Raw genomic sequence first — 25,681 nt, forward strand, 5'->3', positions numbered from 1 at the left:
CGACCTCCGAGTGTGCGCAGACGCCAGCGTCATCTGCATACTGTAATTCGACGACAGAGGATGGGACGACCTTGGACCTGGACTGGAGGCGACAGTTTCCCATTAGTTCTGTAAATTAGCTCCACTCCAGCGGGGAGATTACTGAGGGCGAGATGGAGCATTGCAGCCAGGAAGATCGAGAAGAGCGTTGTGCGATGAGACAGCCTTGCTTGACCCCGGTCCGTACGTGAATTGGGTCTGTGGTGGATCCGTTGATCAGGACTCATGTACTCTTTACAGGTCAACACCACTTGCTAGCGAAGCATTTTCACACGTCATCTCCTCCCACAAATACTGCAACAATGGGCTGGAAGATAGCTGTGTATTAACTTCTCATGCCATTAGTACTGTGCAAATCAGCCAGGAAGTTCAGGGGATTAAGAGATACGTGTGAGTTGCGAATCTCCAGAACTTGCTGCTCAATTTATGTCTGCTTCGCACAAACGGCATCTTTCCCTTGGCCCCACTGTTATTTTTAAGAACTTGCTGGATTTGCACATATATTGCCCATTAAACTCACCGAAGAAGTCTGGTTATTAACAGCGCATGTCCCTTTTTAATGACGTGATAATTGTTAATGCAATGCCAATCCAACTCTCTGGCCCAGAAAGTAAATAATTTAAACTGTGGAGCCTCTTTCCTTCAGGTGTTAAATTGTTCTTGGAGATTTCTACTGCAGGCACTCCTGAACCTGTCCTCACCCAACACTCCCACACATGTACCTCCGGCAAGGGTCACAGATAATCCAAAGTATCACTTTGCCACAGTATTCAGCTGTGTATGTTATACTTCTGACAAAAAAAATGCAAAAATGTGTTTATTTTTATTCATTCATGGGATGCGGGCGTCGCTGGCAAGCTCAGCATTTATTGCCCATCCCTAATTACCCTCGTGACCCAGCAACGATGAAGGAACGGCGATATATTTCCAAGTCAGGATGGTGTTTGACTTGGAGGTGGGCAGTGTTGCCGTGCACCTGTTGCCCTTGTCCTTCTAGGTGGAAGAGGTCGCGGGTTTGGGAGGTACTGTCGAAGAAGCCTTGCTGAGTTGCTGCAGTGCATCTTGTAGATGGTACACACTGCAGCCACGATACGCCGGTGGTGGAGGGAGTGAATGTTTAAGGTGGTGGCTGGGGTGCATATCAAGCGGGCTGCTTTGTCCTGGATGGTGTTGAGTTTTTTTTAAGTGTTGCTGGAGCTGCACTCATCCAGGCAAGTGGATGGTGGTGGTGGGATATCTTTTGGGGAGTCAGGAGGTGAGACACTCGCCGCAGAATAACCAGCCGCTGCCTTGCTCTTGTAGCCACAGTATGTATGTGGCTGGTCCAATTAAGTTTCTGGTCAATGGTGACCCCCAGGATGTTGATGGTGGGGGGATTCGGCGATGGTAATGCCGTTGTCAGGTAATCAGGTTTCCGCCCCTGCCACAGTACCGAAACAGCTCTCATCAAAGTCAAAAATAACATCCTTTGTGACTGTGACAAAGGTAAACTATCCCACCTCGTCCTTCTTGACTTGTCTGCAGCCTTTGACACGGTTGACCACTCCATCCACCTCCAACGCCTCTCCACCGTTGTCCAGCCTGGTGGAACTGCATTCGCCTGATTCCATTCTTATCCATCTAATCATAGCCAGAGATCACCTGCAATGGCTTCTCTTCCCGCTCCCACAACGTTACCTCTGGTGTCCCCCAAGCACCTATCCTTGGCCCCCTCCTATTTCTCATCTACATGTTGCCCCTTGGCGACATCACCTGAAAACACAGCGTCAGTTTCCACATGTACGCTGATGACACCCAGCTCTACCTCACCACCACGTCTCTCGACCTCTACACGGTCTCTAAATTGTCAGACTGCTTGTCCGACATACAGTTCTGGATGAGCAGAAATTTTCTCCAATTAAATATTGGGAAGACCGAAGCTATTGTTTTCGGTCCCCGCCACAAACTCTGTTCCCTAGTCACCGACTCCATCCCTCTCCCTAACATCTGTCTGAGGCTGAACCACACTGTTCGCAACCTTGGTGTCATATTTGACCCTGAAATGAGCTTCTGACAACATATCCGTAGCATAACAAAGACCGCCTATTTCCACCTCTGTAACAGTGCCCGTCTCCGCCCTTGCCTCAGCTCATCCGCTGCCGAAACCCTCATCCATGCCTTTGTTACCTCTAGACTTGACTATTCCAACGCACTCCTGGCCGGCCTCCCACATTCCACCCTACATAAACTTGAGGTCATCCAAAACTCAGCTGCCCGTGTCCTAACTCGCACCAAGTCCCGTTCGCCCATCACCCCTGTGCTCACTGACCTACATTGGCTCCTCGTTAAGCAACGCCTCGATTTCAAAATTCTTATCCTTGTTTTCAAATCCCTCCATGGCCTCGTCCCTCCCTATCTCTGTAATCTCCTTCAGCCCCACGACCCCCCGGGATATCTGCGCTCCTCTAATTCTGCCCTCTTGAGCATCCCTGATTATGATCGCTCAACCTTTGGTGGCCGTGCCTTCTGTTGCCTGGGTCCTAAGCTCTGGAATTCCCTGCCTAAACCTCTCCGCCTCGCTACCTCTCTTTCCTCCTTTAAGACGCTCCTTAAAATTACCTCTTTGACCAAGCTTTTGGTCACCTGCCCTAATTTTTCCTTATGTGGCTCAGATATTCCTGTGAAGCGCCTTGGGACATTTTACTACGTTAAAGGCGCTATATAAATACAAGTTGTTGTTGTTGACTGTCAAGGGAGAGGTGGTTAGACTTTCTCTTGTAGGAGATAGTCATTGCCTGGCACTTGTGTGGTGCAGATGGTGTCGATTGCAGAGCCAATGCTTATAACGTATTTAGCCCGCCGACTATTTCTGGGGAGGAAGAGGATGTGCAGGTATCATCAAGCTTATCAATATTCTGAAGACTTTGTTTTATATGAGAGGAAGAAAAGCTTCAAGCAGCCTGTATTAACTTACATTTGCATGAGGATAGATTCAACTTGCTATTTTGTTTGCTACATGCGTGACTCCAGCTTGAGCTGGTAGCGGAGTGAGGTGGGAACAGAGTGAAATGGCAATTTGGTGGGAATTGGGTGCAATAACAACAACAACTTGCATTTATATAGCACCTTTAACGTAGTAAAATATCCCAAGGCGTTTCACAGAAGCGTTGTCAAACAAAAGTCGATGCCATCAAAGAAGGAAATATTGGAAGGGGTGCCTAAAAGCTTGGTAGAAGAGGTAGGTTTTAAGGAGCATTTTGAAGGAGGAGAAGGGAGTGGGGGGTGATGCACAAGAGGTGTCGAGGGAGAAGGAGGTGCTAAGTAGACTAACTGGTATTAAACGTACATAATATCTACTTTTAAAGTGGAACAAACGAACTAACTGAACCTAAAAATTACAGTGCAGCAAGGGACAGTGAAATGTGATACATTCCTGTGAGTTGTAGGAGTTTGGATCACTAGGTGTCGGCCTCGGGCAAGGGTCACCAACACACAATGCCCAAGTTCAAAAATCACAGAAAATGAGGGGGAAGACGGAGAATATTCAACACATCAGATCAGATTTCAAAAGGGATAATCGTGCTTCACAAACTTCATAGAATTCTTTGAGGAACTAACCAATATAGTAGATGGTGGTAATGCAGTGGATGTAGTGTACATGGACTTTAGGAAAACCTTTGACAAGGTACCACATGAGAGATTACTAGAGAAGATTCAAGGGTACGGAGGATAGCAAACTGGATTAAAAATTGGTTTGAAGAGGGGAAAGGGAGTGTAGGAGCTAAGGGCAGTTTTTCAGAGTGGTTAGAAATGGGTAGTGGTGTTGCACAAGATCCAATCCTAGGGCGCCACTCTGTGTATCAATGATTTGAATATAGGCCTAGAGCGAGTGGTGTCGAAATTTTCAGACAATACCAAAATAGGAGGTATAGTTAATATTTGTTTATAGAAGACTGAAGGAAGCTGCAATGGGTTATTGATGAGAAAGGAAAATGTGCTAAAAAGTGGCAGATGGAATTCAATGTCATTTTGATTTTTTTTTAAATAATAACTAATTATACTGTGAATGGAAGTAGGCTTAGTGCTGAATGAGCAGAGGGATTTGGGGGTCCAGGTTCACAGTACACTAAAGGCAGCACCTCAGGTGATGAGGCTATTTTATTTTTAAAAAGGAAATGGAGTTCTAGGTTTTATTACAAGGTATAGAATATAAAAGCCAAGAGGTAATGATGAGACCGCAGTTAGAGTATTGTGTGCAATATTGTGCTGCACACTATAGGAAGGATATTGAGGCTTTAACGAGGATACAGCACAGATTCACCAGGTTGCTGCCTGGTGTGAGGAAATACAAATATAAAAAAAGACTTGGAGAAAATGTGATCTTTTTTGGTAGTACAATGCAGATTACAGGCAATAGGATAGAAGTATTTAAAATTATGAAAGGATGGGCGGGGTAGATAGAAACAGGCTGTTCCAGTAGTTGAATGGTAAAAACAAGGGGTCACGGATACAAGATGAAATGGAAGAGATTTAGAACAGAGGGCAGGAGAAACTTCTGCACACACACAGCTGTGAGGCTGTGAAATTCACTTCCAGGGTCAGTGATTGAGGCAGAAACTATGTCATCATTCAAGATAAGATTGGATAGGTGGATGAAGGTAAAAAAACAGGAAGGCAGATTATTATCTGAATGGCAATAGATTGGGAGAAGGGGAAGTGCAACGAGACCTGGGTGTCCTTGTGCACCAGTCGCTGAAGGTAAACATGCAGGTGCAGCAGGCGGTTAAGAAGGCAAATGGTATGTTGGCCTTCGTAGCGAGAGGGTTCGAGTACAGGAACAAGGATGTCTTGCTGCAGTTGTACAGGGCCTTGGTGAGACCACACCTTGAGTATTGTGTGCAGTTTTGGTCGCCTTATCTGAGGAAGGATGTTCTTGCCATGGAAGGAGTTCAGCGAAGATTCACCAGGCTGATACCTGGGATGGCAGGAATGACGTATGAGGAGAGATTGGGTCGATTGGGCTTGTACTCGCTGGAGTTTAGAAGAATGAGAGGGGATCTCATTGAAACTTATAAAATTTTGACAGGACTGGACAGACTAGATGCAGGAAGAATGTTCCCGATGGTCGGGGAGTCCAGAACCAGGGGTCACAGTCTAAGGATAAGGGGTAGGCCATTTAGGACAGAAATGAGGAGGAATGTCTTCACCCAGAGAGTGGTGAACCTGTGGAATTCTCTACCACAGAAGGCAGTAGAGGCCAATTCATTAAATATATTCAAGAAGGAGTTGGATATATTTCTCAAGGCTAAAGGGATCAAGTGATATGGGGAGAAAGCAGGGACCGGGTACTGAATTTGGATGATCAGCGATGATCGCATTGAATGGCAGAGCAGGCTCGAGGGGCCGAATGGCCTACTCCTGCTCCTATCTTCTATGTTTAAATCATCCATGTTTTCCAAATCCCCCCATGGCCTCGCCACTCCCTATCTCTGTAACCTCCTCCAGCCTTACAACCCTCTGAGATCTCTGCACCCCTCTTGTGCACGCCCTATTTTAGTCGCTCCACCATGCCTTCAGCTGCCGAGACTCTAAGCTCTAAAATCCCTTCCCTAAACCTCTCTCTCTCCTCCTTTAATACGCCCCTTAAAACCTACCTCTTTGACCAAGCTTTTGGTCATCTGTCCTAATACCTCCTTATATGGCTTGGTGTCAAATTTTGTTAACGCTCCTGTGAAGCGCCTTGGGACATTTTATTTTGTAAAAGTGCGATATAAATGCAAGTTGTTTTGAATGGATATGTGAGCAGGGCACATGGGTTGGTTGGACCAATGGCCTGTTTCTGTGTTCTGTATATTTCTATATACGGGCAGCACGGTGGCATAGTGGTTAGCACTGTTGCCTCACAGCGCCAGGGACCCGGGTTCAAATCCGGCCTCGGGTGACTGTCTGTGTGGAGTTTGCACATTCTCCCTGTGTTTGCGTGGGTTTTCTCCGGGTGCTCCGGTTTCCTCCCACAGTCCAAAGATGTGCGGGTTAGGTTGATTGGCCATGATAAAAAAATTGGCCCTTAGTGTTAGGGGGGATTAAATACGTGGGGTTACGGGGATAGGGCTTGGGTGGGATGGCTGTCGGTGTAGGGACCAGGTGCTAGGGTTTGGATGATCAGCCATGATCTCGTTGAATGGCGGAGCAGGCTCGAAGGGCCGAATGGCCTACTCCTGCTCCTATCTTCTATGTTTCTATGACCAGGGCTGATCTCTGAGTACTGCAATATTAGAGAAGCCCAGATCCACCACTGTAATAGTGCCCTTCAGTGTAGGCCACTCCCAGTTACTAGGAAATGATGGCCTTGAGTTCACAGCATGGGATACAAGTACCAATGTTTAACATGGGCTCCTGAAATTCTTCCCCGCACTGTTTTAATAGTGACGTTGACCCATTTAATGTAAACAAGTAAAAACCTCGCTGAAATAGAAAGGAATCTCAGATGTCGAGAATTGGGAACATAGGAATTGCTAGACAAAATAACACCTAGGTCCACCTAGTTCACCATCCTGGTAGTCACATAATGCAACGATAATGGAGTTGTTGACTAATCATAGCAATTAGTGTTTATACACTAATGTAATTTCAGAGTAGACGTCAGTAAAGTTCTGATTTTGAATTTTCCATCTCTCTTACACATGTCAGGACAGGACATCCATCTGTTGAACAGAACTTAACTGGATGCACTATGATGGTGCAGTGTATATGGGGTATGTTACTGTAACATACTGTAATAAAATTCAATATTGCAGTATCCACGTAGTCACTTGAGTTTCGTGAAGTATAAATGTGGTGAGATTTCTTTGTAGCATCTGCTTGAACTGTGGAAATTTGACCCAGTAATACACTCCTACAATCTCAGATTGTATTTGGTGAGAGTATTTTCACCAACAGTTCAGAAGGAGTTAGATATATTTCTTAAGGCTAAAGGGATATGGGGAGAAAGCAGGGACCGGATACTGAATTTGGGTGATCAGCCATGATCTCATTGAATGGCGGAACAGGCTCGAGGGGCCGAATGGCCTACTCCTGCTCCTAGCTTCTATGTTTCTATGTATCTCCATATTGCAAAAAGGATATAGAGGCACTGGAGAAGATGCGAAAAAGATTTACAAGGATGATACCAGTACTGAGAGGTTATGCCCATCAGGAAAGATTGAACAGGCTGGGGCTCTTTTTTTCTAGAAAAGAGAAGACTGGGGGTGACCTGATTGAAGTCTTTCAGATTGTGAAAGGGTTTGATAGAGTAGACGTAGAGAAGATGTTTCCACGTGGTTGAGTCCGAATCTAGGGGCCATAAATATAAGATAGTCACCAATAAATCCAATAGGGATTCAGGAGAAACTTCTTTACCCAGAGAGTGGTGAGAATGACAAACTTGGATACTACAAGGAGTAGCTGAGGCGAATAGCATGGATGCATTTAAGGGGAAGCTAGATAAGCACGAGGGAGAAAGGAATAGAAGGATATGTTGATAGAGTGAGATGAAGTAGAGTGGGAGGAGGCTCGTGTGGAGCATAAACACCGGCACAGACCAGTTGGGCCAAATGGCCTGTTTCTGTGCTGTAAATTCTATGCAATTCTGTGTAATATAACGTTAGGGTGAAGTACTGATGTCTCACTTCTATCGGTGGAACAATTTCAGGCGATGAATTAAGAGCATCACGAGATATTAACATGACATTAGCTGAATGCAATTTTCCCCCCTCAAAATTAAATAAAAAATAAAACTTGTATTAGTCAGTGTTGTTATTTGGCAAATGAAGGCTAATTGCGCAGAACAAAGTAACCACAAGTATCAGTGAGATGAATGAGTAGTTGATCTGATTTCTGGGCATATTGGTTGAGGGAGGAATGTTGGCCAGAACATTAGAAAACTCCCTGCCAGGACAGGACATTGGAAAATAAGAGACGGGATCTAGATCTTCTTGGTACCTTTGCACTGATGATGTCAAGTTACAGGAGCCATGCTTTCTATCTGAAATGAAAGTGCTGCTACTGTCATTGTATTGGATGATAACTGCTCTGTGTTTCTTAGCTTAAATTACTTGTTTAAGGGCAGTGCAATGGTACAGCAGCAGATGATTAAGGCTCCAAAAATTGTAGTTATTCATGGCTGACCACAGAGCGAGTTGTCGGTCTATATCAGTGTGAAGATAGGTCAAGTGGCGGACATGAGGTTTCTCAACAGGGAGCGAGGGAAGATCAGATTGAGACTCACTGTGTGACTGGCATGCACCTCAGCAGCACTTGGAAATATGATGTTCTGGCAATAACTGAGACCTGGCTCAAAAAAGAGCAGATTGGGTATTAAATATTCCTGGTTATAAAGTGTTCAGGAAAGATAAGGAAGGAAAGATAGGAGGTGGTGTGGCAGTATTGGTCAAGGAGAATGTTAGTGCTGGAGAAGAAGGATGTCCTGGAGGGGTCAAGGACAGAATCTATATGGCTAGAGTTAAGAAATAATAGAGGTGCCATTACACTACTCTGTGTATTCTATAGACCACCAAATAGTGGGAAAGATAGAGGAGCAAATTATCAGAGAAATTACAGAGAGGTGCAAGAACTATAGAGTAGTGATAATGGTGGACTTCAACTATCCTAATATAGACTGGGATAGTAATAGTGTACAGGGCAGAAAGGGGGAAGAATTTCTGAAGTGTTCAGGGGAACTTTCTTGATCAGTATGTTTCTGGCCTGACGAGGGAGGAGGCATTGCTGGATCTGGTTCTGGGGAATGAGGTAGGTCAAGTGGATCAAGTGTCAGTAGGTGAACATTTAGGAAACAGTGATCATAGTATCATAAGGTTTAGATTAGCTATGGAAAAGGACAGGGAGCAATCTGGAGTAAAAATGTTTAACTGGGGGGAAGGCCAATTTCAGTGGGATGAGAACGGATCTGGCCCGGGTAAACTGGAATCAAAGATTGGCAGGCAAAACAGTAATGGCTTTAAAGAGGAAATAGTTCAGGTACAGTTGAGGTACATTCCCACTGCGGGGAAAGGCAGGGCAACTGAAGTCAGGGCTCCCTGGATGACGAAAGAGGTAGAGAGTAAGATGAAGCAGAAAAAGAGCGCGTATGACAAATGTCAGGTTACAAATGCATTGAGAATCGGGCTATATATAGAAAGGTCAGAGGAGAAGTGAAAAAGAAAATGAGGGCCAAAGAGCGGGTATGAGAATAGAATGGCAGCCAACATACTGTAAAAGGTCATCCAAAAGTCTTCTATAGGGATATAAATAGTAAAAGGGTAGTAAGAGGAGGTGTGGGGCCGATTAGGGACCAAAAAGAAGACCTACGCATGGAGGCAGAAGGTATGGCTGAGGTACTAAAGAAGTACTTTGCATCTGTCTTCAACAACAAGAGGATGCTGCCATAGACATAGTAAAGGAGGAGGTAGTGGAGACACTTGATAGGATAAAAATTGATAAAGAGGTATCAGAAAGGCCGCCTGTACTTAAAGTAGATAAGTCACCAGGAGCGGATGGGATGCATCCTAGGATGCTGAGGGAATTGAGGGAGGAAATCGCGGAGGTACTGGCCATAATATTCCAATCCTCCTTAGATACGCGGTTGGTGCCAGAGCACTGGAGAATTGCAAATGTTACACCATTGTTAAAGAAAGGGTGTAAAGATAAACCCAGCAACTACAGGCCAGTCAGTTTGACCTCGGTAGTGGGGAAGCTTTTAGAAACCGTAATCAGGGACAAAATTAACAGTCACTTGGACAAGGGTGGATTAATTAAGGAAAGCCAGCACAGATTTGTTAAAGGCAAATAGTGTTTAACTAACTTGATTGAGTTTTTTGATGAGGTAAGAGAGGGTTGATGAGGGTAATGCGGTTGACGTGGTGTACATGGATTTCCAAAAGGCGTTTGACAAAGTGTCACACAATAGGCTCGCCAGCAAAGTTGAAGCCCATGGAATAAAAGGGACAGTGGTAGCATGGATACGGAATTAGCTAAGTGACAGGAAACAGAGAGTAGTGGTGAACAGTTGTTTTTCGGACTGGAGGAAGGTATACAGTGGTGTTCCCCAGGGGTCGGTTCTAGGACCACTGCTTTTCTTGATATAAATGACTTGGACGTGGGTGTATAGGACACAATTTCAAAATTTGCAGATGACACAAAACTTGGAAGTATAGTGAACAATGAGTAGGAGAGTGATAGACTTCAGGAAGATATAGACAGGCTGGTGAAATGGGCGGACACGTGGCAGATGAAATTTAATGCAGAAATTTAATGAAGTGATACATTTTGGTAGAAAGAATGAGGAGAGGACATATAAACTAAATGGTACAATCCTAAAGTGGGTGCAAGAACAGAGAGACCTGGGGGTATGTGTGCACAAATCATTGAAGATGGCAGGGCAGGTTGAGAAAGCAGTTAAAAAGGCTTACAGGATCCTGGGCTTCATAAATAGAGGTACAGTGTACAAAAGTGTGGAAATTATGATGAACCTTTATAAAACACTGGTTCAGCCCCAACTGGAGCACAGTATCCAATTCTGGGCACCACACTTTAGGAAGGATGTGAAGGCCTTAGAGAGGGTGCAGAAAAGATTTACAAGAATGATTCCAGGAATGAGGGACTTCAGTTACGTGAATAGACTGGAGAAGCTGGGGTTGTTCTCCTTGGAGCAGAGAAGATTGAGAGGAGATTTGATAGAGGTGTTCAAAATCATGAGGGGTCTGGACAGAGTAGATAGAGGGAAACTGTTCCCATTGGCAGAAGGGTCGAGAACCAGAGGACACAGATTTAAGGTGATTGGCAAAAGAACTAAAGGCGACGTAAGAAACAAAAATGTTATGCAGCGAGTGGTTAAGATCTGGAATGCACTGCCTGAAAGGGTGGTGGAGGCAGATTCAATCACTGCTTTCAAGAGGGAGTTGGATAACTATATGATGGAAAGAAATTTGCAGGGCTACGGGATAAGTGCGGGGGAGTGGGACTAGCTGAGGTGCTCTCACAGAGAGCCGGCGCACGGGCTGAATGGCCGCCTTCCGTGCTGTAACCATTCTATGATTCTAATTGAGGTTTTGGAGCAGGCCACTTCCTGCTTTTCTAGTTAGGCATGGTCGTGATGGATAGAGAAAAGAAGGTGAGAAAGGGACAAGGTGTTGGGGCTGCAGAAAAAGAATTAACTTGCATTAATATATAGCCCCTTTTATATCCTCAGGACATCCCAAAGTTCTTCACAACCAACATACTATTTTGTAATGCTGTCACAGTTCTGTAGACAAACGTGGCAACCTATTTGCATAAAGTAAAATCTAGCAAATGAGATAATGACCAGATAAATGGCCTGGGTTTTCTTTGGTATTTGGTTGAGGGAGGAATATTGGATTGGACAGGACACTGGAAAATTCGCTGTTTCTCTTGAAATAATACCATGTGATCTTCAAACTGCAGCTGCACCAGAGGTACAGACAGGGTTTCAATTTAACAACTCATCCAAAAGGCAGCACGACCAACAATCCCTCAGTACTACTGTACATTGAAGTGTCAGTCTAGATTATGCAGATCAAGTCCTGTTGGGGGAGGCCAGAACCCACAACTCTCTGACTCTCTGAGGCAAGAATACTAATAAAGCTAAGCTGATAACTTGGAGGAGGAAGTGTGGGCAGTGGGAGTTTGGAGCGCAGAAGGCCTAGGAGATGAAAGTTCAGAAGAACATGGACTGTAGTATCAATAGAGATTAGAAAGGTTGTAATATAGAGAGAGAGGTTGCCTATCAGATGACAAGCTTTCTGGAGCTGGGGAAGCACAAGACATCCATCCTGCTAGCCCATTTGACTCACCCGAATCCTCCTTAGCCCAATAGCTGCAGGGAGCCAGGATTCCCATTGAGGATCCCACTATCCCACTAATCTCCTAAAGTTTCTCTCTAACCCCACATCACCCAGTATCTGATGAGCCCTGCCCAGGCCAACCAAGCATGACTCTAACCCCCTTGAGCACCTAATGCCTCACCAGTGTACTGAAATATGTCAGACCCTCAATGTATGTCCTACTCAATAAAAGGAATTGAGAGATCCCTTTGACTAGCTCAACAGTGCACTTTTTGGGTTGACCCTGATGGAGAATCTATTTTCAATGCTAAATCAAATTAGCAGTTGCGCTGAAATTAGAGATGTTTTAGCAAAAATAGTGAACACATGTACACGCGCGCCTTTTTTCCCCCCCTTGTTAAACCTGATGTGCACCCCATGGCTAATGGTTTTCTGTTCCTCTTTGGTAGGTGTTGCTATTAGCACGTATGCCAAGTACTGCTACCGTAAACTGCAGAAATCGGCACTGACTGGAGCGAAGAAGGTAACTGTGTTTCCTCATTCTCTTTTTCAGTGTAAATTGTGCTTCTGTGTTATAATATGTTACGTACCTTTGTTCATTCATTTGTACTTGCCTTCACTAGCCGAAAAAACTAAAGGGCAAAGCTCCCACTATTTTGGGAGGAATGGTGCTGTGGGGGAAGAGGGGAGGAGAGTCGAGAACACTGAGTGTTGAGATGTGTTGATTGTTGCGCCAGTATTGATATCCAGGATAAGAGGCGATTGGTTCAATGACAATTGGATCAAAGGATCCACTTATTTAATCCAATTGCGTGTAGAAGCAGTTGCGCAGCAGACTCGGTGGGGGGTGCCGTGTGGCCTACTCATACTCCTATTTCTTAAGTTTATGGACAATTTTTATTTTAAAAAAACACTTAATCTGAACTGGCTGCAAATTTGAAACAAATGTGAGCTTGCAGCTCCAGCGGATTCTAGCTGGCAGTTGAAATCAATGTACGGTTCCCATCTCCTATGGCAGATGTTAATCCTGCCATCCGGCATTCCTCCTCTTGACTGCTAATTTCTCTCATATCAAACAGGAGAAAATGATTGGAAACCCTTTTCTTCACGGCCTGGGAGTTGCCTTTAATCTGTGTCCGTTAAGGTCCACTTTAATGAAGAGCAAATGTCTCTTTCAACAGCAATCTTTTATTGAACGTGGGAGTGCGCTCTGCACCTCTGCTGTGTAATTGGCTTATCAAAGCAGCAGTCGAAATTGAATTAGACGCAACTTTGCATAATCAGTCTCGGTCAGATTTAAGAGTGAATAGATAGACAGCTTCACAGAAGAGTATCTACCTACTTTCTATAGGACCTTAAAACAATAAATAAAATCATATAACTGCCTTTCACGTCCTCAGGATGTCGCAAAGCACTTTACATGCAATGGATTACTTTTATCAAGCAGTCACTCTTGGTATGTAGTTAAATGTGGTACCAATTTACCCACATTAAGTCATCCTCGGCTCCGAGGGACTGCCTAAGAAGAAGAATTTACCCACAGCAAGGTCCCACAAATGGCAAATGAATGAAATGACCAGAGAATCTGTTTTTGGTGGCATTGGTTGGCGAGGTGATGAGGAAAACTCCCTGCAGTTCGAATATTACCATGGGATCTTTTATAATTATCGGAGAGGAGAGGTGAGAGTAGCTATCCTCGACATCAAGGCAGTATTTGATCAAGTGTGGCAGCAAGGAGCCCTAACGAAATTGAGGTCAGTAGGAAACCCTCCAATGGCTGGAGTCAGAGCTGGCACGTAAGAAAATAGTCGTGGTTTTCGGACACCGATCATCACAGCCCCAAATCCTCAGCTTCATCAGTGACCTTCCCTCTGTCAGGATTTGGACTGTCTGCTGGTGATTCTACGTTGTTCAGCTCCATTCACAACTCCTCCGACAATGGAGCAGCCCATGTCAGCCTACAGTGGGACCTGAACAACATCCAGCCTTGGACTGACAAGTGGTACGTACCATTCGTGACGCAAGTGCCAGGCATTGATCATCTCCAACAAGAAAAGACCCAAACACCTCCCCCTGACATTCATCATATCTCCCACTATCAACCTCCCCGGGGATCACCATTGTCCAGAAGCTTAACTGGACCAGCATCTTATACCGTGGTTACAAGACCAGAGCAGAGGCTAGGCACTCTTTGATTAGTGACTCATCTCCTGACACCTCAAAGCCTCTCCACTATTTACAAGGCTCAAGTCAGGAGTGTGATGGAATACTCACCACTCACCTGGATGACTGCAGCCACAGCAACACTCAAGAAGCTCGGCACCATCCAGGACAGAGCAGTTCTCTTATCAGCACCCCTGCCACTGAACTCCGTATCTACCCCCCATCACCGGCACACCGCGGTCGTAGTATATATCTACAGGATGCACTGCAGCAACTCTCCAAGGTTACTTTGACAGCACCTGCCAAAACCTGCACCCTCTACTACCAAGACAAGAGCAGCAATGTCTTGGGAACATCTGCAAGATCCCCTTGGGTCATACACCGTCCTGACTTGGATATATATCAATGTTCCTTCATCGTCATTGGGTGAAAATCTTGGAATTACCTACCAAGCACCATTGTGGGAGCACCGTCAGCACAAGGACTGCATGGGTTGAAGAAGGAGCCCACCACCGCCTTCTCGGGGCAATTTGTGATGGGGCATGCATGCAGCCTTGCCAGGGACATGTCTCTAAGAATTAAAAAAACCTAAAATGGCAGATAGGAACTCTGATTAATATCTCATTAGAAAGACGGCCTTTGCACTGAGTGTCAGTTTAGACTTGGTGCTCCAGTCAATGGTGGAGCTTGAACAAAAACCTTCTGACTTGGAGGCAAGAGTGTGACCGCTCAGCCAAGGCTGCCCGTTCTTCCTCCACTCCCCCTCCTGGAGGTTATTTAGAGCACTCTCCCGATGGTTCAGTTGGTAAAGGCAGTGTGCAAATGAGCTAACAAGACCGGAAGTGTTGCAATTAAACATCAGCACCTCCAGATGGGAAAGAAAATCGGTGCCGTTTCTCACTCACTGCTGATTGCAGCAATGATTATTGGAAAGCAAAGTGCATTTGTATGAACATCAAGTGAGGACAGGAGCAGGGCTCAGCTCTAATTTTCTCTTCATACCCCCCCCCCCCCACCCCGCCACACGCACACAAGCACACACATGCACGCAAGCACAAATGAATAGGCAGCCAGCACTTGCTGATCAGATTTGTGTGTGAATAATGGGCCAATTGGACAACGTTTTGCAGGATGGTAAACACCTATGAAACTACCCCTAGTGAGATGTCGGTGCTGTGAAGCACTTTGGGACATCCTGAGACTGTAAAGAGTGCTATATTAGTGGAAAGTCATTTTTTATTGCTCTAAGAGGAGGGAGAAAAAATAGACAAAACAATTCATATTTGGAGTCGATCTAACAGTGTACCTGTTGCAAATATATGGATTGCATCTTTAAATATAATGGCCTAGAAATTGAGTTTTGGCGCAGCCAGGGCTTTAGCGCCGGAAGTTAGTGCCGGAGCTAAGTCGCGCTGGTCGGGCCCAAAATTCAATAGTTCTGCGCCCAAACGGCTGCCGGCGCTGCTGAGAGCTGTTTGCGCCTGAAAACTGGCGCTACGCGCTGAATATCGGCGCTATTCCGGCGCTGCGGCGCCCGCTGCGGTGCGGCAGGTTCGGGAAGTGCAGGCCTCCTCCTTCCCTTGAGGAGCTGCCTGCACCCGGCCGCGGCCCGCGAAAATCTTTTTAAAAATGAGCCCGGCACCTCGGACAAGTGCCGGGCTTGCTTCTGTTCCGGGGGGGGGGGGGGGGAAGTCCGGGGAGGGAGCTGCGGCCAGGCGGCCGGCGGGAAAGCGGCCGGCCGCCGCGGTGCCTTTAATGCGCCGGCGCAAAGTCATGTAAGACTCTGTTGCCAGAGTCTTAGTTGCGGCTGCCACGGGCGAGGCGGCCGCAACTGAATTTCGGCGCTGGGGCCCGTCGGCATGGCAACCGGGACGCTGCGCACACCGATGACGTCATCGGTGCCGGCGCAGCGCTACCGGTCTACCGCGGCGGAAGGGCCCCAGGCAATTTCGGCGCCGGCGCCAATTGCAGCGCTAGGCCCTCTAGCGCCGCAAAATCGGCGCTAAGGGCACTGAATTTCTAGGCCAATGATTGTAGTTTTAAGGGATCCTAAATCAAAGAGTGGCTTGTGGATTTAAATTGCTTATGGGTGCATCAGTATAATTCTTGAATGAGTTAATGATTTATCTATTGTAAAGGCTTGAAAACCGATTTATCGAGTGATTCTAGCGGGCTCGAATGTTTTCCCGTTGATTGTTCTGTGTGAATCCAATCAAGCTCTACTTTTGCTTATTTAAATGTTGGAATTGTTGATTGTGGCTTTGTGTTTATGAATTGCATTGTCATTGTCATTGGGAAGCTTGTCTTGAAAAGCGTTGAGCTTTGAACAGTAGGACATTGAAACAAAATGCTGACGACTTCTGTTGTTTGAACAGCTGGAAGGCTCATTTTCTGCTCCCTCTGAGGGAGTCTAATGGTTTACATTGTGTTGCACCAATACCCAAAGTGGTACAAGAAGAGAAAGACACTGAATTTGCTTTTCCAGATCCAGAACTTTATTTCACAACAGACAGGACAATTAGACTTCTTCACTAGAAATGCTTAGTAAGGGTAATTGACTCTACGTGTATAATTATGTTTATATTGTCCTGTTAGTATTCGCCAAAACTTTATGCTTCGCATTTTCGCATTTCTATTTAGCAGCAGCTTTATTGTTTTAGCCTGTAAATCTCATACATAATTAATATGTCATTCCAAAAGGTGTCGCATGAGAATCTGCATAATCCAGTATTAATACAAACAGAAATAATAGCACAGAAACCAGGCCATTCAGCCCAACTGCTGGTGCTTGTGCTCCACACTAGCCTCCTCCCATCCCTCTTCATCTTACCCTATCAACATAACATTCCTTTCCCCCTCGTGTACTTATCTAGTACTATCGTGTACTTGAACACATCTATTCTGTTGCACCACTCCCTGTGGCAGCGAGTTCCACATTCTCGCCACTCTCTGGGTGAAGACGTTTCTCCTGAATTCCCCATTGGATTTATTAGTGACTATCTTATATTTATGACCCCTAATTTTGGACACTCCTACTAGCGGAAGCATCCTCTCTACACCTACCCTATCAAACCCCTTCATAATTTTAAAGACTTCTATTAGGTTGCCCCTCAGAAAAGAGCCCCAGTTGCTCAGTCTTTCGTGATGGTTATAAGCTCTCAGTTCTGGTATCATCCTGGGAAATATTTTTTGCGCCTTCTCCGGTGCCTGGATGTCCTTTTTGGAATAGGTTCATTGTTAATCTTCGGGCGATGCAATTCAGCGAGGGGCAGATTCTCGATTTTATGGGTGGGGTGGGGGAGAAACTACAGCTTGTGGATGGTGGAGAACCTGATCCACTGTGTTGTTATTTCGGGTCCCGCGGAATTTGCCGTGAATCTGTGGAATTAGCACTGTAAGGACCTGTAATCAGAACCATGTCTCTGGCCGGTTTTCACTTCTGTTGAGAAGTATTGCTGATGGAGAATGTGTGTGCTTTTCATTACCAGCTTGCTGCCTGCACAGGCCAGGCGTGTCGTGCCAGTCAAGCACTTTGTTCTGTTTTTCATTGTTCCACTGGCTGAAGTCCTGAGCAGACTCCACCTTGGGATCCAGCTCAGGCAGAGAGGATGAAAGTCTCTTTTTCTGCTGCCTGGAGTCCGAAGTGAAATGAGTTCCATAAAGTGTTAATCCACTCTCCAGCGCCACAAATTTGCCTCCATTTCAGCACTAGGTGGAACTAATTTGTCTTGAGAAACCACCAAGATGAAGGCATCAAGAAATTGGCTTCATTGATTTACTTTTTAAAAGAAAAACTCCAGCTGAAAGCTGCAAGGTTTATTTAGTTTCATTTCTATTGTTTAATGTTCCTTCTTTTGCCTGTTGCATCTTGGTCGTACTCACTATCTATATGATGCATGCAACTAATCTGTCTCCTCTGCGAAAGAAAGAAAGACTTGCATTTCTATAGCCCCATTCACGACCACCAGACATCCCAAAGCGCTTTACAGCCAATGAAGTACTTTTTGGAGTGTAGTCACTGTTGTAATGTAGGAAACGCGGCAAACAATTAGCGCACAGCAAGCTCCCACAGACAGCAATGTGATAATGACCAAATAATCTGTTTTAGTGATGTTGGTTGAGGGATAAATATTGTCCAGGACACCGGGGAGAACTCCCCCTGCTCTTCTTCGAAATAGTGCCATGGGATCTTTTACGTCCACCTGAGAGAGCAGACAGGGCCTCGGTTTAACGTCTCATCCGAAAGACGGCACCTCCAACAGTGCAGCCCTCCCTCAGCACTGCACTGGAGTGTCAGCCTAGATTATTGTGCTCAAGTCTCTGGAGTGGGACTTGAACCCAGAACCTTCTGACTCCGAGGCGAGGGTGCTACCCACTGAGCCACGACTGACACTAATAACCACTGCGGTAGTGCAGTGGTTGTTACTGGAGCAGTAATTGAGAATGCAAGTTCAAATCCCACCATGGGCCGTTTGAGAAAAAAGAAAGACTTGCATTTATATAGCACCTTTCACGACCACTGAACATCCCAAAGCGCTTCACAGCTCCTCTTCAAAATAGTGCCATGGGATCTTTTACATCCACCTGAGAGAGTAGACGGAGTTTAACGTCTCATCCAAAAGAGAATTTGAATTCAGTTTACAGAAATCTGGAAATTAAAAAAAACTGCATTAGTAAAAGTGGCCATGAAGCTGTCCAATTGGTGTAAAGTTCCAACTGGTTCACCAATGTCCTTTAAAGAAGAACACCTGCCGTCCTTACCCGGTCTTGCTGATACGTGACTCCAGTCCCACACCAACATGGTTGGCTCAATGTGTCAAACCACTATCAGAGGTTCAAGAAGAAGGAGATAGCTGTGTGACCTTCATAAGCACAACACAACTAACTAAAGTAGCCTCAAATCATCATAAGTCATTAGAGGGGCTGTGATGAAATATTCCATTCACCACTGCCTGTGACTGAGATCGGTTTCAGTGTCATTTCCCTTCCCCCAGACCTCATTGTATTGTGTACTGGAATGTGCTGTATTGTATACTGGAATGTGCTGTGTGTAGGGCTCCGCCCATACCTGGCCCCGTTTATAAGCTAGCTTCAGTCTGGCCTCAGTCTCCAGAAGGAAGACAGCTCTCTCTCTTACGTGTTACTTTCTAAGTTAATAAAAGCCTTGTTTTTGTTCTGCTAACTTTGAGTCTCGGAATTATTGAGGCACATCAATTTTATTAACTTATTTTTCAACACTATGGATCAACTCCTGAAACCCGAACGTTTGGATTTGGATCAACATGCTCCGGACGCATCAGCACGCTTCGGACACTGGTTTGAGTGTATGGAATTCTTCCTGGACAATTCCGCAGCCGTCAAAGACGCTACGGACGCTGCGAGGATGAGACTCGGAATTCTGCGGAATTGGGTAAGCCACCGGGTTTACCCCCTCATCCAAGACGCCGAGACGTACCTGGCCGCCTGCGACATCTTAAAGGCGCATTACCAGCAGCCTACGAATGAGGTGTATGCTAGGCACCTGCTCGCTACCCGCGCACAGCGACCTGGGGAATCGGTGGAGGAGTTCCTAAGCACCCTGAAAATGCTTGGCAAAGACTGCAAGTGCCGAGATGTAAAAGCCGCAGTGTACACTGACAAGCTTGTTCGCGATGCCTTCATCACAGGCCTCAGCTCCACTTACATCCAGCAAAGACTGCTGGAAAAAACGGGGTTGGACCTGAAACAGGCTGTGGACACCGCGCGATCCCTGGATGTGGCCCAGAGAAACTCGGACGCCTACTCTTCAGCCCGCGCCATCCATGCCGCCACGTGTGCACCGAGGGCGCCGCCATCTTGGAAGGCATCTTCCCCGCCCGACAGCCCGACACCGGCTGGGCCCCGCTCTCCCCCCAGAAGCCCTACGACAGCCGCGACGCGTCAGGGACCCAACTGCTACTTCTGCGGGCAGCCAAAGCACACCAGAAACCTGTGCCCGGCGAAAGGCACCACCTGCTTTAAGTGCGGTAAGAAGGGGCACTTCGGGAAGGTGTGCAGAGGGAACCCCGCCGGAAAACCAACCGCCGGAAAACCCGCCACCGCCGCGTGTGCGCCGTGGGAGCGGCCATCTTGGACGCCATCTTGCCCGACCTCGTGGGGTCCGCCATCTTGTGAGCAGACAGCGTGGACGCCATCTTGTATCGATCAGGGCCCTACAGTGGCATCGGTCACAGTGGACCAGACTAGGCCGCACCCGCTATCCAGATCAATGGTGGACATCGAGGTAAACGGGTGCCGGGTTAAATGCTTAATTGACAGTGGAAGCACGGAGAGCTTTATCCACCCAGAACTGGCACAACAACTCTCCCTAAAGGTGGTCCCTACTCAGGGTACCATCTCTATGGCTGACAAAACCCAGACATCGACCATTCTGGGTTACTGCACGGTACAATTGTGCGTTAACGGAACTGTATATGATAATTTTAAAGTATTAATCATGAAGAACCTATGTGCGAGCGTGATCTTGGGCCTGGATTTCCAGTGCAACCACCAAAGCATCACGCTCAAGTACGGTGGGTCCCAGCCGCCCCTCACAGTGTGCGGTCTGGCTACCCTGAAGGTAAAGCCGCCTTCGCTATTCGCGAACCTTACCCCTAACTGCCGGCCAATAGCGACCAAAAGCAGGAGGTACAGCTGGGAGGACAGGCGGTTTATCGCGACCGAGGTAGACAGGCTCCTGAAAGAGCGCATTATTGAACGCAGCAACAGCCCGTGGCGCGCCCAAGTGGTAGTGGTAAGGGGTAGCGAGAAGAAACGGATGGTGATCGACTATAGTCAAACGATCAACAGGTACACCCTACTAGACGCCTACCCGCTACCCCGCATATCAGAAATGGTGAACCAAATCGCCCAATACTGGGTGTTCTCCACCATCGACCTCAAGTCAGCGTACCACCAGCTCCCTATCAGACCAGAGGACCGCCCGTACACCGCCTTCGAGGCGAACGGACGCCTCTACCAATTCCTCAGAGTCCCCTTTGGGGTGACGAATGGGGTCTCGGTCTTCCAGAGGGAGATGGACCGCATGGTCGATGACCACCACTTGCAGGCAACCTTCCCCTACCTCGACAACGTCACCATCTGCGGTCACAACCAGCAGGATCACGACTCGAACCTCGAGAGGTTCCTGAAAACCGCACAAAAACTCAACCTCACCTACAACGAGGACAAGTGCGTTTACAACACCACGCGCCTCTGCATACTAGGCAGCGTGGTGGAGAATGGGGAAATCGGGCCAGACCCCGACCGATTGCGCCCCCTACGGGAGCTGCCCCTGCCCAACACTCCCAAAGCCCTGAAAAGGTGCCTGGGGTTATTTTCTTATTATTCCCAATGGGTCCCCAACTACTCCGACAAAGCCCGCCCCCTCTTGAAAGCATCCTCTTTCCCGCTCTCTGCTGAGGCCCACGCCGCCTTCAAAAGCATTAAGCAGGATATTGAGCGGGCCACGCTACAGGCAGTGGACGAGAACACTCCATTTCAAGTGGAAAGTGATGCGTCTGACTTCGCCTTGGCGGCCACCCTCAACCAGGCGGGGCGGCCCGTAGCTTTCTTCTCGAGGACCCTCCAAGGGCCCGAGATCAGACACTCCTCCGTGGAAAAGGAGGCCCAAGCCATCGTGGAGGCAGTGCGCCACTGGCGCCACTACCTAGCCGGCAAACGCTTCACCCTACTTACCGACCAGCGGTCGGTAGCGTTTATGTTCAATAATAAAGAGGGGGAAGATTAAAAATGATAAGATTCTTAGGTGGCGGATCGAGCTCTCCACCTTCGAGTACGACATCATTTACCGGCCAGGGGCCCTTAACGAATCCCCTGATGCCCTCTCACGAGGGATGTGTGCCAGCACCACCGGGGATCGGCTACAGACCCTCCACAACGACCTCTGCCACCCAGGGGTCACGCGGCTGTTCCACTTCATAAAGTCCCGTAACTTACCCTACTCGATTGAGGAAGTTCGGTCCCTGACCAGGAACTGCCGCACTTGCGCTGAGTGCAAGCCTCGGTTCTACCGCCCAGATAGAGCCCACTTAATCAAAGCTACATGGCCCTTTGAGCGGCTCAGCTTAGATTTCAAGGGCCCCCTCCCGTCCGTCGACCGCAATGTTTACTTCCTGCACATTGTGGACGAATACTCCCGGTTCCCATTCGCCTTCCCCTGCCCAGACATGACCAGCGCCACGGTCATTAAATGCCTCAACAGCCTGTTCTGCCTGTTCGGTATGCCGAGCTACATCCATACGGATAGGGGGGCGTCCTTCATGAGTGAAGAGCTACGCCAGTACATGTTGTCCAAGGGGATCGCCACGAGCCGTACCACCAGCTACAACCCCCGGGGTAACGGCCAAGTGGAGCGAGAGAACGGGACAGTATGGAAAGCAGTCACTCTAGCTCTAAGGACCAAGGGCCTCCCTATCTCCCGCTGGCAGGAAGTCCTCTCGGATGTGCTCCATTCGATACGGTCGCTATTGTGTACGGCCACTAATACCACGCCTCATGAACGAATGTTTGTCTTTCCCCGGAAATCCACCTCAGGCGTATCCATGCCGTCATGGCTCTCCACCCCAGGTCCGGTACTCGTGCGAAGGCATGTGAGGGGCCACAAGACGGACCCTCTCGTGGAGCCAGTACACCTACTCCACGCCAACCCCCAATACGCATATGTCCGGCACGCCGACGGAAGGGAGGACACCGTGTCCATAAAAGACGTCACCCCAGCCGGCATCGACAACAACCACGGCAATAGCGGCAACGACGATCACAACAACTCTTACCCACCCACTACTCTTTCATCACCCCCGGAAGAACACCGACCAACGGCACCCCCACCAACTACCCCTCCAACAACCCTGGCGGCACCCCCGGCAGAGACCCAGGAGGCTACCGGGGACACCCAGCCGACACCCGCGGCACCGCAACAGCCACGTCGGTCGCAGAGGACTATCAAACCCCCAAACAGACTAAATCTATAGATGGGGTGAATGTGATGAAATATTCCATTCACCACTGCCTGTGACTGAGATCGGTTTCAGTGTCATTTCCCTTCCCCCAGACCTCATTGTATTGTGTACTGGAATGTGCTGTATTGTATACTGGAATGTGCTGTGTGTAGGGCTCCGCCCATACCTGGCCCCGTTTGTAAGCTAGCTTCAGTCTGGCCTCAGTCTCCAGAAGGAAGACATCTCTCTCTCTTACGTGTTACTTTCTAAGTTAATAAAAGCCTTGTTTTTGTTCTGCTAACTTCGAGTCTCGGAATTATTGAGGCACATCAGGGGCTAAGGAAAGAAAGAAATTGTATTTATGTAGCAACTTTCACATCCTCAGAAATCCCAACGGTCTTCGGCAATGAATTTCTTTTGCAGAATAGTCACTTGTTGTGCAGGCAAATGTGGCAGCCAATTTGCACACAGTAAGGGTTCATAAACTGCAGTGGGATAAATGACCAGTTCATCTGTTTTGACGGTGGTTGAAAGGCTTTAGTGATGAAGAGAAACTAAAGAAATTGGGGCTCTTTTCATTAGAACAAGGAAGATTGAGAGGAGATCTAGTCGAGGTGTTCAACACTCAGAGATCTGGGTGAAGTAAATAAGGAAAAACCATTTTGGTCAGTGAATCGGTAAAGTAGAGAGCATAAATTTAAGATAATCACCAAAAGGACGAAGGGAGAGGTTAAGAGAATGTTTTCTTTTACACACAGGATTGTTTGGACGTGGCATGCCAGAAACAGTGGTGGAAGCAGAATCCATAATAACTTTTAAAAGGGAAGTGGATAAATATTTTGAAAAAAAAATGAAGAGTATGAGGAAATGGCAAGGTAATGGGACTAATTGGATAGGTCTTTCAAAGAGCTGGCACAGGCGCGATGGGCCGAATGGACTCCTCCTGTGCTGTAAAAATCTATGATTTTTATGCTCTTGGGTGCACTGAGCTGAGTGACGACCATGGAAAGATACTATGTCCTGACACCCATACATCAGTTGTGCCTGTGTGCCTAAATATGTAAATGGAGTGACATCACAACTCAGCCCCTAATTACAGCATTGACCTCAATAACTCTTTCAATTCACCAATTGTCCACATGGTGTCAGCCTTGGTTCAGTGGGTAGCACCCTTGCCCCTGAGTCAAGTCCCACTCCAGAGACTTGAGCACATAATCTCGGCTGACAGTTTAGTTCTCCCCGGTATCCTGGCCAATATTTATCCCACAATCAACAACACTAAATAAACAGATTACCACCTAGTCATTATCTGTTTGTGGGAGCTTGCTGTGCACAAATTGGCTGCCGCGTTTCTCTATTACAACAGTGGCTGCACTTCAAACAGTGTACTTAATTGGCTGTACAGCACTTTGGGACGTCCTGCGGTATAAATGCAAGTTCTTCTTCTGTGTCCTGAATTAACCAAGCTCTACTCCTGGTTACACCCTGTCACCGTTGTGCTGCTGCACCAAATTGAAAAGGGGTCTGCCATCTAAAACTTAGAAAATTGTCAGCAACCTTCCATCAAGGAGCCAATGGCCCAGATATTCCGATCGCAGGCCTCCCGCGGGCGGAGGACTGCGATCTGGAAAAATCTGCGCCCTTACCTCAGGGCTCCCGGGACGCGCACAATTCCGCTGCTGGGCCTCTCCAAACTGCCGGTGTGCAGGGCCCAGGTATCCCAGAGGCGCAGGTAGTTCGCAGCGTCCCTGGGATCACGTGGGCCATGGGGAGCCAATCGAAGAAGGGAATCTCCCTTCATACATTTGACAGGAAGACCTGTCAAATATATGAATGGAGGTCACCCCCAAAACATAGTAAAACTTTAAATACATTTTTTTTTAAATCACATTTTTAAAATGACTTAAATCCAATAAATTAACTATTTTAAACAAAACTTTAATTAAAGTTTTTTACGGGGCTAAAAATAAACTTACCTTTTTTTAAAAGTATTTTTAAATGATAAATCAGTGGACATTTTTTTTTTTTTACTTTTTTTCAACCCTTATCCTGGTAAAAGCAGGCCTTACGCCTGCTTTTACCAGGCTCAAGAATTGTAAGTGTTTTCTGCGGGTGGATGGTCTCCAAAAAGCGGAACTCTCCGCCCACAGAGGCCCTTCTCCAGGGCAGCCGGAGGATCTGTCAAGAGCTTTCTTGACAGATCGGAAATGCCGGTTTCCAGCGCATGCCTAAAACCGGCATTCCCGATGTCCCTACGGGTGGGTACACAGCGCGTACCCACCCGTAGGGGTTGGAATATCCGGCCCATTGATTGATTGATTGATTGAAGTTGTGGAGCCCTGGTAAAGGCCTAGGCCCACTACAGGACACCAGCACGGTTCGAAAGAGTCAAAAGGAAGTTGAGATAAATCGAGGGTTAATGTTTGGATGCCACTCGAGTTTGGGGTTTTAAAAGTTTGAAGATTGTAGGAGGAAAGAAATGTGTTTAAAATAGAATTTCTGTCTTGACCTGGTTCCCTCTTTTTAGAAGTCGAAGGAAACCCAGTTTAAAACCTGGATGTTGGGCTTGTTTGAAGTGAGCCAGCTACTCTTTCGGATATCGTTAGAAAATTCCTTTGTTCTGTGGTAAAGTTAGTCTGTGAATAGCTGATCAACACTGCAGTGCAACTAAGCTTCAGACTGATT

The 25,681-nt window shown here is 47.1% G+C and overlaps 1 protein-coding gene across 3 annotated transcripts in view; it reads left to right on the top strand.

The window, feature by feature from the left end:
- arhgap39 (Rho GTPase activating protein 39) overlaps window positions 1–25,681 on the top strand; it is a 549,348-nt gene that overhangs the window by 417,616 nt on the left and 106,051 nt on the right. For all 3 annotated transcript variants that reach the window (XM_085987363.1, XM_085987364.1, XM_085987365.1), the window contains one exon: window positions 12,305–12,378. In XM_085987363.1, the coding sequence (XP_085843489.1) occupies window positions 12,305–12,378 (74 nt within the window). The remainder of the gene's footprint in view (window positions 1–12,304; window positions 12,379–25,681) is intronic.

This window comes from Somniosus microcephalus, chromosome 5 (assembly GCF_052327205.1).
Source record: "Somniosus microcephalus isolate GS21.2 chromosome 5, FLI_Smic_1.0, whole genome shotgun sequence".
Taxonomy (NCBI): Eukaryota; Metazoa; Chordata; class Chondrichthyes; order Squaliformes; family Somniosidae; genus Somniosus; species Somniosus microcephalus.